General features: G+C 39.7%; 2 protein-coding genes across 2 annotated transcripts; one reads left to right on the forward strand and one right to left on the reverse strand.

The window, feature by feature from the left end:
- Positions 1–690: 690 nt before the first annotated feature.
- LOC110901081 lies at positions 691–1,113 on the reverse strand. The gene has a single exon (XM_022147936.1). It carries the CDS (start codon positions 1,111–1,113, stop codon positions 691–693), a length of 423 nt encoding a protein of 140 aa, XP_022003628.1.
- A 1,984-nt stretch (positions 1,114–3,097) lies between these two features.
- LOC110927267 (cysteine proteinase inhibitor B) lies at positions 3,098–3,803 on the forward strand. Its single transcript, XM_022170922.2, has one exon. The coding sequence runs from the start codon at positions 3,245–3,247 to the stop codon at positions 3,614–3,616; it is 372 nt and encodes a 123-aa protein (XP_022026614.1). The 5' UTR covers positions 3,098–3,244; the 3' UTR covers positions 3,617–3,803.
- The last annotated feature ends 11,410 nt before the right edge of the window (positions 3,804–15,213 follow it).

Consider the following 15,213-nt stretch of genomic DNA (forward strand, 5'->3'; position numbering starts at 1 on the left):
ACATGTGACCCAAATAACTTTCATTTATTATATATAATAGATAATAGATGCTTTAACAAGGAGCGTTTTTTATAATAATGAGAGAAAAATATGATGAGTCAGCTAGCTAGACGTATTTTTAATGGTAAGTGAAAATATGAGTTGTTAGCTAATGAGGCACGTTTGTGATGATCTTGAGAATTTGCCTTGGATATTATTGCCTTTGGTCTTGATCTTCTCTTTATGAATGAAAGATTGGGTTAAAAAGCTCTTTGATATTCTGATTTTATCAAGATAAGAATAGGAGAGAAAAGCTTGGTGGAGTTGAAGAACAAAATTGCTAAAAAGCTCGAGGAAAACATAATGAAGCTTCGGTCAGCACCGGACCATACTCGGGTTGTACGATGTTCCCGGCCTTCCCTGTTCGACGTGGACAAGCCCCCACCTCCATCCCAACTCCACACCCAACAGTCTAAGTGGTGAAAGTTCAATGTTTCATTAAGGCCATGTGTTGTGGGTTAACTGAGTTTTTCAACAACTATGAAAAAGTGATGACACATCAGCCCCAACTCAGCAAACCTCCATTAACTAAATTCCTTGTTAACTTGGTGTTGCGGGTTAACTAAACCCCGGTTATTTAACAATCATTATTTAATTTTTTTTTATTTAATTAAACATTTAAAGCAATATAAAAACTATGAAACAAATAAATTACTCAGTGTCCTCGTCTTCATTGTCTTCCTTCAAACGATTAACCCATAAATGGCTAGTTAGATCCGCATGTAGAGGGTCATGTGTTTCGCGGCGGCGTAGCTTCATAAAGATAGCTAATCGTTGTTCTGGGTACAAAGTGGACTCCGGTAGCTCCATGTCGTCCGGATCATAATATTGCCAAATTGTCTTGCCCGAATCTTCTAAAATCATGTTATGCAGAATAATGTAAGCGTACATAACATTCTTGAACTTATCTTTATCCCATATGCTAGTAGGTTGAGCAATTATACCCCATCTTTTCTTCAAAACTCCGAAGGTACGTTCAATATCTTTCCTTGCAGAATCCTGTTTTTTTTTTTCGTGAAGTATACATGTTTGTTGTCTAGTTGGCCTGAGTATGCTTTCACAAACATGGGCCATCTCGGGGTTATACCTTTTGTAAGATAATACCCCTACTTATACTCCACGTCACCCGCATGGAATGAAGTCCCGGGTACAACGTCGTTTACAACGTTGTCAAATAAATGTGATTGTTCAATCACATTGATATCATTGAGTGCACCGGCCATACCAAGTATGCATGCCAAATCCATAAATCGTATGTTGCTCACCGCATTTAAGCTCAAAGTCGGTCATCATGATCACCACGATGGTGTGTTCCACGCCAACCAGTTGGGCATGCGGCCCAACCCGAATCTGTACAATCAAGGCTACCAAGCATCCTAGGAAAACCATAAACTTCGTCATGCACTTGGAATATCCTTTATATGTTACTAAAGGTTGGCCTTTTCAAGTAACGTTTGCTATATAACGCCACAACCCCTACAATTATTTAAATAATAAAAATACTATGTAAGCAAACACTTACTCATATAATAAAAATAAAACATTAGAAAGTGTACCTTCATAAGAAAATGTAGTATATTGCGACAAATGTTATTTGACATTTTCAAATAGTCGTCCCACGAGTCACTCGCATTGTCGTACGCCATTTGTCAAATTGCCGACGTGCATTTTTGTAAGGGAGAAAAAGCTAGCTTACAACGTGCATCTTCCCTTTGTTGGAAATACGTATAATTCGCTTCTAAATCACGAACAACCCGTAAGAATAATCGATGACTCGTTCAAAAACGACGCCTAAAATCTTGTCATCATAAAGCGGGTTCTCAGGAAAAAATAATCATGTATAAGTCGCTCATGAGCGGCCTTGCGATCTCGTTGCAACGGAGCACGTCTTATTAAAGGTTCAGACGTGTCCTCTTGATCAAATAAAAGATCCGCATCCGCTTGAACCGTCGATGATTACATCTTCTTTCGCATTTGAACTTTAGGAGTGATTTGTGTGAGAAATGGTATCGGGAATGGGGTGTATTTATAGAATTAGTATCTTTGTTCTTTTTTAAATTGACCCAACCCAAACCCGACGGCTACTTTGACTATGGCCCACCACCAACGTTCACATTCTTCATTCACCATCACCAACACATTAACGGGAAGGCTGTTAACAACCTTTATTAACGGGACGGCCCGATGTGCCCGCGTTAACAAACTAACATGCCCCGTTAAAGGTGCGGTCGTGAACCGGCAACGCATAGTCTAAAAACAAGCGGTATCAAGTTGGTAAAATTTCTAACTTACCATTTAAATTTAAAAAAGAAGAGTAAAATGTCAAAATGGACCTTGAGTTTAGATCACTTTTGACACTTCACTTCAAAAAGGAAACTTTTCGTATTCAGGTACTTGAGGGTGGAGGGTATGATTCAAACACTTTAGGGTGTTTGAGTTTTCTCTACTCGATGATATAAAGCCATGTCAACTCCCCCTCTTCACTCCTCATTTTCTACTCAAACACTAAGAGTGATTCAAACACCCGCTTAATTAAAAATATAAAAATTTCATTGGCTCTCTCTCTCCTCTCTCTCTCCTCCCTTTGTTCTTCTTCACCTTCGGTTAGTATACACCGAAAAAACATCTCTCCTACTCCCCACTCTCCATTCAAACACCCGATATCATTCCCCTCGCAGCAACCCCCACTCCCCCCATCCACTCCCCGATATCACACCACCCCCCTGTGGTTTCATTCTTGTCATTTTCATCAAATTGGCAAACTGAGCTAGAATTTTCTGTCAAGTACTTTTTTTTTGTCGTTAACTTCATTTAATTAAAATATATAATGTCATAAAATGATAATTATACCTTTCATTTAAATGAGGAAACCGACAAAAAAGAGAGAAGTTAACAGAAAATTCTAACCCATGTTTGTCAATTGAATAAAAATAATTAAAAATATGAAATCTAATAGACCCAGATACAAAAGATTTTATTTTTATTTAAACATTTTACTAAAAAAAAAAAACCGTTCCTTGTTGGATAAGTATAGTCCATAGTCTATAGCATCCAGGTTTTCACATCCCTTCAAAACCCGTGTCCTCTTTATCCAAAAACCCGCATCAAATTCGGTGCCTCTTGTTTTCGCTTTTCAACAAGCTTCTTTCCCCTATACATATACACACACCCACTTCATCTTCAATCAAACAAACCAAATTTCACCATGTCCTCCAAACTCCCAATAACCTTCTTCATCATTTCGCTCTCCCTTTTCCTCGTGGCAACCGCCATTCCAGGAGGAAGAACTAAGGTCAAAAACGTCAAAACCGACACTGAGATTCAGCAACTCGGAAGTTACTCAGTGGACGAGTACAATCGGTTACAACGGACGAAGAAAACCGGCGCCGGAGATCTGAAATTCTCGCAGGTGATTGCGGCGGAGACGCAGGTGGTGGCCGGAACCAAATATTACTTGAAGATTGAAGCGATTACGAAGGGCGGTAAGATGAAGGTGTTCGATGCGGAAGTGGTGGTTCAGTCATGGAAGCATTCGAAGAAGTTGTTAGGGTTTAAACCGGCACCGGTTGATAAGTAAATATTAATTTTGTGTTTTGTGTGTGTGTGTTGAGATCTGTTTGGTTTATGGTGTGGTAACTCGGTTTTTTTTTATGAATAATATGTAAGGATCTGTGGCTGATTACGTGAGATTTACGGTGATTTTGATTCAGATGTTTAGTTTTTGAGTAAATTGTCAAAATCGTGAATGATGAGTTTTTGGTGTGTTTGCTAGTTTTATCTAAAATAACTTTTTTGTATCCTTTACTTTTGTGATTTTTTTGCTATTTTCATTTAAACGTCTAACTTTTTTGCTAAAATTGTCCCTGAGATTTGAGATTTTTTACCCATTTTCATCCAAATATTTGACAGAAAATATAAAGCAAATTGGATATTTGGATGAAAATGACAAAAAATCATAAAAGTGAAGGACAATATGTAAAAAAAATTGTTTTGGATGAAACTAACAAACACGTCCAAACATCTGGGACGATTTTGGCAATTTATTCTTAGTTTTTTAATTTTTAATTGAACCCAAATTGAAGAGTAAATTACAAGTTGTGTTCTTTATGTTTACATCAAATTGCAGGCGCTATCCTTTAGCGTAAAAGTTGACAAGTTTTGTCCTTAATGTTGCAAAATCTTGCACGTTACGTCCTTTAAGCCAAACCCAGTTAAAAATCTCAGTTAAAAACTGTCATGTGCAATGCACATGAGGGTAAAATAGTAATTTCCCTCACCCTTACACTTTCCTTTCTTCAATGATTTAAACCTCCAATTTAGTTTTTATCACTCTGTATGCTTCTTTCTGGTAAACAAATTCACCACTAAAACCTCAATAAATATATTTAAATCGAAGGGTGAGACCTCGATGACTAACCTGAACTTGCAATGATCTGCCTCGAAAACCCACAAACATTTCATCAATAAAACCAAACCAAAAAAGCAACATTACATGATTACAACACATACAACTAAACCCACAATTCTTAACAACAAATCATCAAAATCCATTAAAAGAAATCAATCAAAATTACCTTAGAACACAAATTAGTTCTTCTTGAATGGTGAGACCCAATAAAAGATTTAATCTTTACAAGGGTTTTGTCTCTTAAAGCAATTCTTCCACAACACACAGGTGAATTAACTTGTAAAGATGATGCTTCCATGGCTGCCCACCGTCACTATTCTTGAATCTTGATCACTTTTCACCTCAAGATTACATCTTTTGATGTGGGTTTGTTTTAGGGCATGAATGTTTGATAATTGGGATTTGGGAATGATGTTGCAGATTGGGTTGGGGATTTTGAAGAAAAATGTAAAGTGTAAGGTCATCAGCCATCAACCCACCCAAATTCGCTCCAAACATATCCTAGATGAGAAGAAATCATATGCTTCAATTGTGGGTTTATGCTTGCTAAATATTCTAATCGGGTACTGGTCATGGTCATCGTCTATTAGAGAGAGAGAGAGAAGTGAGAGAGAGTGGGGGAGGTGGTAGATAGTGGTGTTGACAGTGGCGGTGGTAGGTGGGGTGGGGGTGGTGGTGGCTGGTGGCACCGATGGTGGTTGGGTATAGAGAGAGATAGAGATAGAGTGGGGTGGTGGATGGTGGTTGCAGGGGTGGCCGGTGGGGATGGTGGTTGCAGTGGTGGATAGCGGCTGAGGCGGTGGCTGATGGTGGTAGCGAACTAGAGATAGAGAGAGAGAGAGGCAAAGAGTAGTGAGTTGCAGTGACCAGATACCCTTGAGTTGCAGAGAGTAGAGAGAAGTGTGACCATATATAAATAATAGCGATAATAATAGTATTTTTTAATAATAATAATAATATTAAATATATAGGTAAAAAGACAAAAATACCCTTGAGTGACCAGACTTAATCAAAAAAATTAACTGGGTTTGGCCTAAAGGACGTAACGTGCAAGATTTTACAACATTAAGGACAAAACTTGTCAACTTTTGCGCTAAAGGACAACGCCTGCAATTTGGTGTAAACATAAAGGACAAAACTTGTAATTTACTCCAAATTGAATGCAAACTGATGCAAACTGTGGGATGTTAAGTAAAGCAAAATTTATTGTCCATACGATGTCGTTTTGTTGAAATAGGAAAAATAGTCTTTCAAGTTTGATTCTGGTCAAATCAGGAACAGACCTTTGAACTCAATATGAGGATACGGGTAGGGTTGCCACCCAACCCAACCCAACCCAACCCAACCCAACCGAACACAAAGAAAATTTTGTTCGTGTTTGTTTGTTAAAAAATATATGTGTTCAGTGGCGGACCCGGAAATTTTTTGTTGGGGGTGCGGATAAGGTGTTCAACCATATTTTCAAGGGGTGCGGTCGGGTTTTTTGCCTAAAATATACACTAATTTTTTTTTCAAGGGGTGCGGCCGCCCACCCTAGCGAAAGGCTAGGTCCGCCCATGTATGTGTTTACAAATTGTTCACCAACACTTACCGAACGAGATTTCTTGCTCGTTTGTGTTTGTTAATTTTAGGCAACGAGCGTGACAGCATGTTCACAAATTGTTCACCAACACTTAGCGAACGAGATTTCTTGCTCGTTTGTGTTTGTTTGTTAATTTTAGGCAACGTGCGAAAACGAATGTGATGAGCACGAACTGATGTTTATAAACACAAATGGAAACAAACAAACATAAACAAATGTTCATGAAAAGTATATATATATATATGGCCAGGAGTTGGTCAGAAAGTCCAAATTTCCTAAAAAGTGTAAAAAGTCATGAAACAACTTAATGTCAACCATAAAACACACCAAAACCCCACAAATAATATGATGAAGATTACTAAAACATCATGTATGTGGGTTTTGTGTTGTGTTTTAGATGTTAAGGCTCTGATTATGGAATGACAAATATTATTGTGTTTTATGTTGTTTAGCATTGTGTGTTTTATATTCATAGTTATACGATGGTGCGTTTGAAGTTTTTATGGACTATTAGAGTTTGAATATGGTGTTTTAGTAATATTCATTCTATTATTTGTGAGTTTTAGGTGTGTTTTATGCCTGAAATTATTGTGTTTTATGACTTTTTACACTTTTTAGGAAAAACACACTTTCCGTAGGATCCCCACTCATATATATATTATACTGACACTTGCTAAATATTATATTTGTCGGAATTTTGAGGCTTCTAAATAAAATATAAAAGCTAAAAACATTGATGAACTATCGAACATAAACGAACACATTACCGAACGTTAACGGACATAAATGAACGAACGCGGCATTTGTTCATGTTCGTTCATTAGACTAAACGAATGAAACTTCTTGTTCGTGTTTGTTTAATATATGAATGAACACAAATGAACTTTCTGCTGAACGTTTGGTTCGTCTACAGTCCTAGTCACACGCGTGTTATCGAGTAAGGCTTCCTCCACGTAGCCGGTGAAATCCTAACACATAGCCCTCGGATGAAACCACAACACATAGTTTTATCAGGCCAGCAAGAAGGGAGTTGTCCTAACCTATTTAGCTATAGGCAAAAGGGGTTAATTATAACCATAACACTTAACACAAAGTGACATAACACATAGTGAAAATGTTGAAACGGTGCATTTCACACACATTATTTATCTTGTGGAACAAATATTGTTCCATGAGGAAGTAGCGATTGAAGGAAGTAGGAGAGGTGAACATAAATTGAACCTGTTCAAATAACCTTATCTATCTACGTATAAGTTTATAGCTTTTTGTGACGTTTATATATTCAATTCTACCATGGGCGTTTAATGTATATCGTGTTTTCGTTTCCCATTCTGTCATTCTTCTCTTACCTAATTTTCATATAGCAAAATGAAAAATAATGCTAAGGAAAGACTATGGCCCTTTAATTGGCAAGTGAACATAAAGCTAAAAAAAATATGGCGGATGCATTTAATTCTTATGGTAACAAAGAGCGTTTTAATATAACTTACACAAATAGTTAGTGTTACTGAACATAAAGGCAAGAAAATACAAACAAGTTGGGCTTGACTCTGTGTGGAAATAATTTTTTTCTTCTACATTTAAGTTCTTTAGTGCATATAAAACTTCTTCATTAAGTACTTTATTATTGCAAACTAAACTTCTTTATTGAATAATAAGTTGTTTAAACTCACGACTTCAGAAAACCATTATTATCTCAAGTTTAAACTCAACTCACCTCAACCATCGGCTATCTTGACCCTAAGCGACCCAAAGCAACTCACGACTTCTAAAAACCATTATTATCACAAGTTTAAACTCAACTCAACAACGAATCGCCTTCACAAGCTTAAACTCAACTTCACAACGAACATAACCTCGCCCACTATTTACATATACTCAACATAGCCCAAATTACACATATAGGCCAATTTAATTTAGGAAACTCTTTAATCAATCACCATTCAAAGACTATCATGATAATCAAATTTTTTATGACATGAGCACTTTTCGCTATTTTTTGAAGATTGGATTAACTATTAAGAGAATAGCCAAAAGCACTCTTGTGTAAGTTTTAATGATCTGTTGGGGATGCATGAGTTGATTACAGGAGGTAAATGGGTGCAAAAGGTGATTCGAGGTATCATGATGGTTACTTGCTGGGCAATATGGAAAAGCCGAAATGATAAAATCTTTCGGGGGTCTTCGCCGAAGGTGATCGACGTCAATGCTATGGTTAAGGCTTGTTCTTTCTTATGGTTAAAAAGTAGATCTAATTTTGCTGATATTGTTTGGAAGGATTGGGCGTTGAACCCATTGTATATGTTGTAGTTGTTGTGGCGGTCCTTGTTTCGAGGGCGCGCCCGGTTTTTTAATGAAGTTCTTTGTTAAAAAAAAACTCTTGTGTAAGTTTATTTTCGCTATTTTTTGGAGATTGGATTAACTATTAAGAGAATAACCAAAAGCACTCTTGTGTAAGTTTATTATATATTATAATACATTTGAAAGGACATGGTTGTCTTTTTACACTAGTTTTTAAGAGTTTAAGGGAGCTAAGTTGTGTGTGTTTTTACTACGTTAGTTGTCTTTTAAACACACATGCCAATTATATGATTAAATACAAAAAATAATTGAATAATATCGATTATAAATACTTGAAATTAGTTAGACTACAACGTCAACTTTATAGTTATTATTATTACAATTAATAACGAAAGTCCTTTAGAAAATCTAATTTTGTAAATTATCAATTTCATGTTAGCTAAATTCTCAAAATTGTTTTTATCTTGTATGGTTTGATATTTACTTTGTTTTATAAACACTAGGTTAGAACCCCGTGTATTTATACGGGTTAAATAAATATAATTTTATATACTACGCAACAAAATAGTTACATCTTTTAAAAACTCGTGTATTACACGATTTGAATAAACACATTTCTTACACGAATAATGTAATATGTTAAAACATTTAGTCATCAAGCTGTGTTTTCTACCAAAAGGAATTTTGAGGTACTATTTACTTATTTTAACATCTCACTTTATTTTTATTAGGTTAGAGAGTTGTGTATTGCATGGTTTATAACATTTTACTTTGTTTTTTTTATTTATTATTAGGTTAGAAACTTACGTATTACCTGATGTTGGATAATCAGCAGAAAAAAAAGAAAACAAATATTTTAGTAAAAAATATTAAATATACAAGAGATAAGCTGAATATTATGATTTAATATTATTATTTCATTGAAGTGTAAAACGGGATAATGAGATCCTTTATTAGAAATATGATTCTAAATATACCATGTATAAAAAATATATATGTTCTACATGTATTGAATAAAATCCTTTTAACGAAACTGTTGATTAAATAAATATTTTTATTTTAATATGTGATTATCAGTTATCCTTATCCTTATCCTTATCATCAAAATATTAAAACAATTAAAACTATCAATTAAATAAAATATTTATCTTTATAAATATTTAAAACACTAATGTATTTTATTAGATTTAAATAATTAATATATTATTGTCAGTTATCTTTATCTTTATCATTAAAATCTTTTCTACAAATTTTAAATTTAATATTATCAATAATTGATTTTCCATAATAAATATTTAGAAAAAATAATTAAGACCGACTCATAAAATGCCATATGTCCCTAACATGGTTTCTTTTATTATATGTATAGATTTGTTGGACCTTCAAATATATACGATATTTCACTAACTAATTATTCAAAAGATTCACAGTGTGTTTGTGTTAACGTGTTACGTTCCTCGCCGCATTACATGAGCACTCCTTTATTTATTTTTTATATACTTCGATATGTTTCGTTATTAATATAGGGATTGTCTTGCTGACTATTTCTTTATAACAATGTTTGATTAAACATTTTAATGTTTATTGATTTTTATTCAAAATTTAAAGATATTTAGGTTTGGCAGAATGTTGACGGAACGACATAAGAAAATTTGGTTTAACATAAAGACGATGAAGCAGAGATGCGGGATGGAAAGGAAGGTTGAGCAACATAGCCATCCCGATTTGGGGTAAGCAACAAAGAAGGAAGTTGAAGAGGTATGGTCCCAATTCCCTGCCTACATGGCAAGGACCACACCACTTTCGAGCATACAAGGCGTCCATATCAGCGAAGCAATCCGGAAGCTTCTAGAAACTTCTAGAAGACTCGTAGCTGGCACCAAAGATGCTCTATCCGACATAAAGGACAACACGTGTCACCACTCGCAGAACGCCACATAGGCCTGCGACAAATCAGGGAGCAGGGCTGACAACGCCAGTACGAGGTATCCAGCGTGGGCAAATGTAAGAACGCCACGTGTACCACTACACCTGCCGTGACAGAACAGACCAAGAGGATATTCCCCTTGGTCGGTCAGCTGGCACGCGCCCGCAGCTGGCACAGCTGCTCCTTCCTTCTTCACCCTCCGGCTATAAATAGGGCCCTTCATCATTCAGGTTCAGGATCTTTACTCTCCATACTCACCCTATACACACACTGTTTATTCTCTCGGAACAGTACTTATTCTCACGCCGGAGCCTGGTTAAGAGGGAAACCCCCTTTCTCCCCCTCTTAACGAGACTGACGGTGTTTACTGTTTTGCAGATCTCAAGCCATTGTTACGAGCAAGAAAAGAGGTTGAACCCCATAGACGAAATAACCCCATCGATAAACCTTGTGTTAATCGGTGTTTCATCATTGGCGCCATCCGCTTTTTGCAAAACCAACCTCATCTCTTTTCTCTATTGAAAAACACTCGTCAAAAATGGCTGAACAAACTCCCTCACACCCAGTCGACGGAGAAGTTTCTTCCTTTGAACTCGTTTCGGACACATCACACGTCCAAAGGGGTCAAAGGAACGAAACCATCCAAGAGGGACAACTGAACAATGATTTTCCTCCTATCTTTGGGAGTGTATCCAGGGTTGTTGGCCAAACCACAGCTGGACCCACTTTCCAAAAACCACCAGCAAGGATCATCAGTCAAACCACAAACGGAGCCACATTCCAAACTCCGACCGGGGTGTTGCAACAGACACCACCATCAGTGCTGACACCAAGCCATGGAGCTGGCCCCTCAGCTCCATCGGAACGAGCACAACTCAATTACTCCGCACTTTTAGGGCTACCCGAAGGGAAAACTCTCGCTTCCTGGTATGCCGAACAGATGGCGTCCATAAACCTCGTTTATACGCAACTTAGCGCACAGCAAGCTCTACTCCAGGCACAAGCTAACCAGTCAGCATTTGTAACTCCACCACCAAGGTCTCTGAGTACACATACAACTCAGCAGACTAACGCGTGGAACCTACGTCCGGAGAGAGGACCAGTTCAAAATGTGAGGAGACCAAGCGCGCACGACACGCGCGATACCTATGGTGAAACAGAAAGCAACTTTGTGCAAAACCCCAATGTGCAAAGAAAACCGATCCAGGCTCGTTTAGGCGCGCGCAATATGAACACAGAATGGGATGAAGAAGAAGACGACCCAACATACAAAGGGGAAACCTCAGTGTTTAGCAGACTTCATCCAGAGCATGAAGCATACAAGCCTGCAAAGCGCGCAGGGTACAACCCAAAGGCAGAGCATGACTATACCTTAAGCTATCGTCCAGACGACATGGCTGAAGATTCGAAATTCATCAGGGAGATTGCCACAGCTGCCATAGACAAAACCAAGCTGCCGCACAACGTTGGCAAATACAATGGATTGACAGATCCAGACGATCACCTCTAGGTCTTCAAAGGCGCAGGAGCAACAGGTGGGTGGAACCTACCAACTTGGTGCCACCTGTTCGCACAAACGTTCGTGGGCGCAGCGCGCGTCTGGTTCGACAGCTTACCAGCAGGAAAAATTAAATCATGGGTTGACTTCAGAGAGAAGTTCTTGGCACACTTCTCTCAACAGCGGAGGCACGCCAGAGACCCAACAGATTGTCTAAACATATGGCGCCGAGACCACGAAAGCGTGGAAGATTTTATCACAAGATATAACAAAGAATGCTTGGAGATTGGGGATGTGGGAGAAAAAATGATGCGCGCGCACTTTATGAGGGCAGTCAAGTGTGACGACCTAATCAAGCGCGTGAAAGGTAGAGACGGAGGACCCAAATATTGGGAAACCTTCATTGAGGCCGCCAAGACAATAGCACAGACAGACAAACAGTTGACCGGTGATGACCACCGTCAACGCGCAAATAACTCTAATGACCGACATGGCAGAAAAAGCAGAGGCCAGTCATGGAGGCTTTCCAGTCATAGAGAAAGAAGCCCACCAAGAGAAGATGCGCGACACACAATCAATCAGATAGCACACAGAAAAGAAGTAAAGAGAGAAAACAGAGAGAAACAGTGGACGCCATTAACCAAGACCCCGTCGGAAGTCTTGGCCACTGAAAACCACCAATTCAAACCACCCCTACAGATGCGCAACAAAAGGGGTCAAGATCCCAATCTCTACTGTGAATTCCATAAGGATACGGGTCACCTCACCGACGACTGTTTCAGCCTGAAGTAAGAAATTGAAAGAGCCCTAAGGGATGGAAAGCTCACTCACCTGGTCAAAGGCGGAAAGCGCGACTACCGCCAAATCCAAAGAAGAGACGAAGGGCCGGATAACAAAAAACTCAGTAAGTTGGAGACCCACATGGTGCAGGGAGGCCCACGAAGACCAAAGAAAAATTACAACAAGCGTACACAAGATGATTCGTGGCGCGAGAAGCAAGTCATCTTCCCAGTTGTTAGAGGAGGCCCAAGGGAAAAACGACCCATAGTCATCCCAGGAGTGATTGGTCATTACCAGACAGACTACATCTTCATCGATCCGGGGAGCACCGCGGACATCATATACGAACAATGCTTCAATCAATTTGACCAGGAGGACAAGGCGCGCTTGGAGCCAGTAGACTACCCACTAACTGGTTTCTGCAACGAGGCCGTCTTTCCCCTGGGGCAGATATCATTCCCGGTGTTACTCTCGGACGGACGAAATTCAAGAACAGAAGAAGTCACTTTCATGGTGCTGCCTGCACACTCACGGCACGACATTCTCCTAGGGAGAGAATCACAGGGAGACTTCAGCATGATTTGCTCTGCACCACACTCGGCCATCGGATTCCCAACGGAAACAGGCATCGCACTGATATACGCAAGCAAGGAAGTCTTAGCAACAGATGAAATGAGGCCTACAAAAGCAAGTAAACCAGCGCCACGCGCAGAGGCAGAAAAATGGGTGTTGAACAGCGCTCACCCAGAACAAACAGTTACCCTGGGACCAGCGATGTCCGATCTTACACGCGCAGCGCTCAAGAAGTTGTTACATGAGAATATGGACGTGTTCGCCTGGACACCAGCTGACATGGTTGGTGTTCCACGGCACATTGCAGAGCACCGTCTGAACGTCTCAGAAGACGCAAAACCAGTGGTGCACGCCAAACGCCACCTGGGTGATATAAAGCATGACGCCATGAAAGAGCAAGTATTAGAACTACTAAATGGAGGCATCATCAGAGAAGTCAGATACCAAACTTGGGTAGCAAGCCCAGTGATGGTAAAGAAACCAAACGGCAGCTGAAGAATGTGCGTCGACTACAAAGACTTAAACAAGGCATGCCCGCGCGACTGCTACGCCTTACCAGACATAGACGAGAAAATCGATTCTTTGGCAACATTCAGATGGAAATGCTTCCTTGATTGCTACAAGGGGTATCACCAAGTTCAAATGGCCGTCCAAGATGAAGATAAGACGGCATTCCGCACGCCAACAGGGCTGTATTGCTACACCAAGATGCCTTTCGGCTTGAAGAATGCGGGCGCAACTTACCAAAGATTGATGAATGAAACATTCAGTGACGCCATTGGCAAGTACATAGAAGTCTACATGGATGACCTGGTGATTATGAGCAAAGAAGAAGGCACGATGCTGGTCAACATCCAAAAGACCTTCAACACGCTACGCAGCGTAAGTATCAAGCTGAACCCAGCAAAGTGCTCATTCGGAATGGAAGAAGGAAAGTTCTTAGGCTTCATCGTCACAAAAGATGGCTTTAAGGTGAATCCGGAAAAAGTCCAAGCTATAGAAAGGATGCCCTCACCGTCAAACATCAAAGACATGCAAAAGTTAGCAGGACGACTAGCCGCGCTCAACCGTTTCCTAGCTAATCATGCTGCAAAATCCTTTCCGTTCATCAAAACCTTGCGCAATTGTATGAAGAAAAGCCAGTTCCAATGGACTCCGAAAGCAGAGAATGCGTTCCGCGAGATGAAAGATTGCCTCATCAAACTGCCAACCCTAACCGCACCAAACAAGGGAGAACCTTTGGTACTTTACCTTTCAGCTTCCGATAGGGCAGTCGGAGCTGTGCTGCTTGTCGATCGTCAAGGTGTCCAAACACCAGTTTACTACGTGTCGCGAACCTTGACCGATCCAGAAACCCAATATGCAATCATGGAGAAGTTAGTCCTTGCACTAATTCATGCTTCAAGGCGGCTGTGCAGATACTTTGCCAATCACGTCATCCACGTGCTAACAAACTACAACATCGGCAACATCCTTGCAAGGCCAGAAGTATCAGGAAGGCTAGCCAAATGGGCAATAGAACTGGGAGGTCACAACGTGGTTTTCAGACCACGACCATCAATCAAAGGCTAATTCTTGGCAGATTTTATGACCGAAGTTCCAGATGACAAAGAAAGAGAGTGCAAAGCCATGGAAAAGGCTGAGAAAGAGCAAACAGAAAAGCCATGGTTGTTATATACCGATGGAGCATCTAACGAGGACGGAGCAGGTGCAGGGCTAAGGTTGGTAAGCCCCGATAAACACGAGTTCACGTACGCCATACGCCTGGATTTTAAAAGCACAAACAACGAAGCAGAGTACGAAGCTTTCCTGGCTGGCTTACGATTGGTAATCAAAATGGGGGTCCGACACATCGAAGCGCATGTGGACTCCATGCTTGTAGCAGGGCAAATAAACGGCCAATACGAAGCCAAGGGGGATGTCATGGCACTCTACCTCAGCCAAGCAAAAACCTTGCTACAAACCTTCTACTCTTACAAAGTGCACCACATAAACAGAAGCGAGAACAAGCCGGCAGACGCGTTGAGTAAGCTCGCATCAACAAGCTTCCAGCACCTAGCAAAAGATGTGCGCATAGAGGTTTTGAGCAACCCATTTGTTCCACT

The sequence above is a fragment of the Helianthus annuus genome, chromosome 2 (assembly GCF_002127325.2).
Source record: "Helianthus annuus cultivar XRQ/B chromosome 2, HanXRQr2.0-SUNRISE, whole genome shotgun sequence".
In the NCBI taxonomy this organism is placed as follows: Eukaryota; Viridiplantae; Streptophyta; class Magnoliopsida; order Asterales; family Asteraceae; genus Helianthus; species Helianthus annuus.

Bases quoted from the DNA above. Each gene is read 5' to 3' on its own strand.
- LOC110901081 (XM_022147936.1), bottom strand. From the start codon at position 1,113: ATGGCCCATGTTTGTGAAAGCATACTCAGGCCAACTAGACAACAAACA.
- LOC110927267 (XM_022170922.2), top strand. From the start codon at position 3,245: ATGTCCTCCAAACTCCCAATAACCTTCTTCATCATTTCGCTCTCCCTT.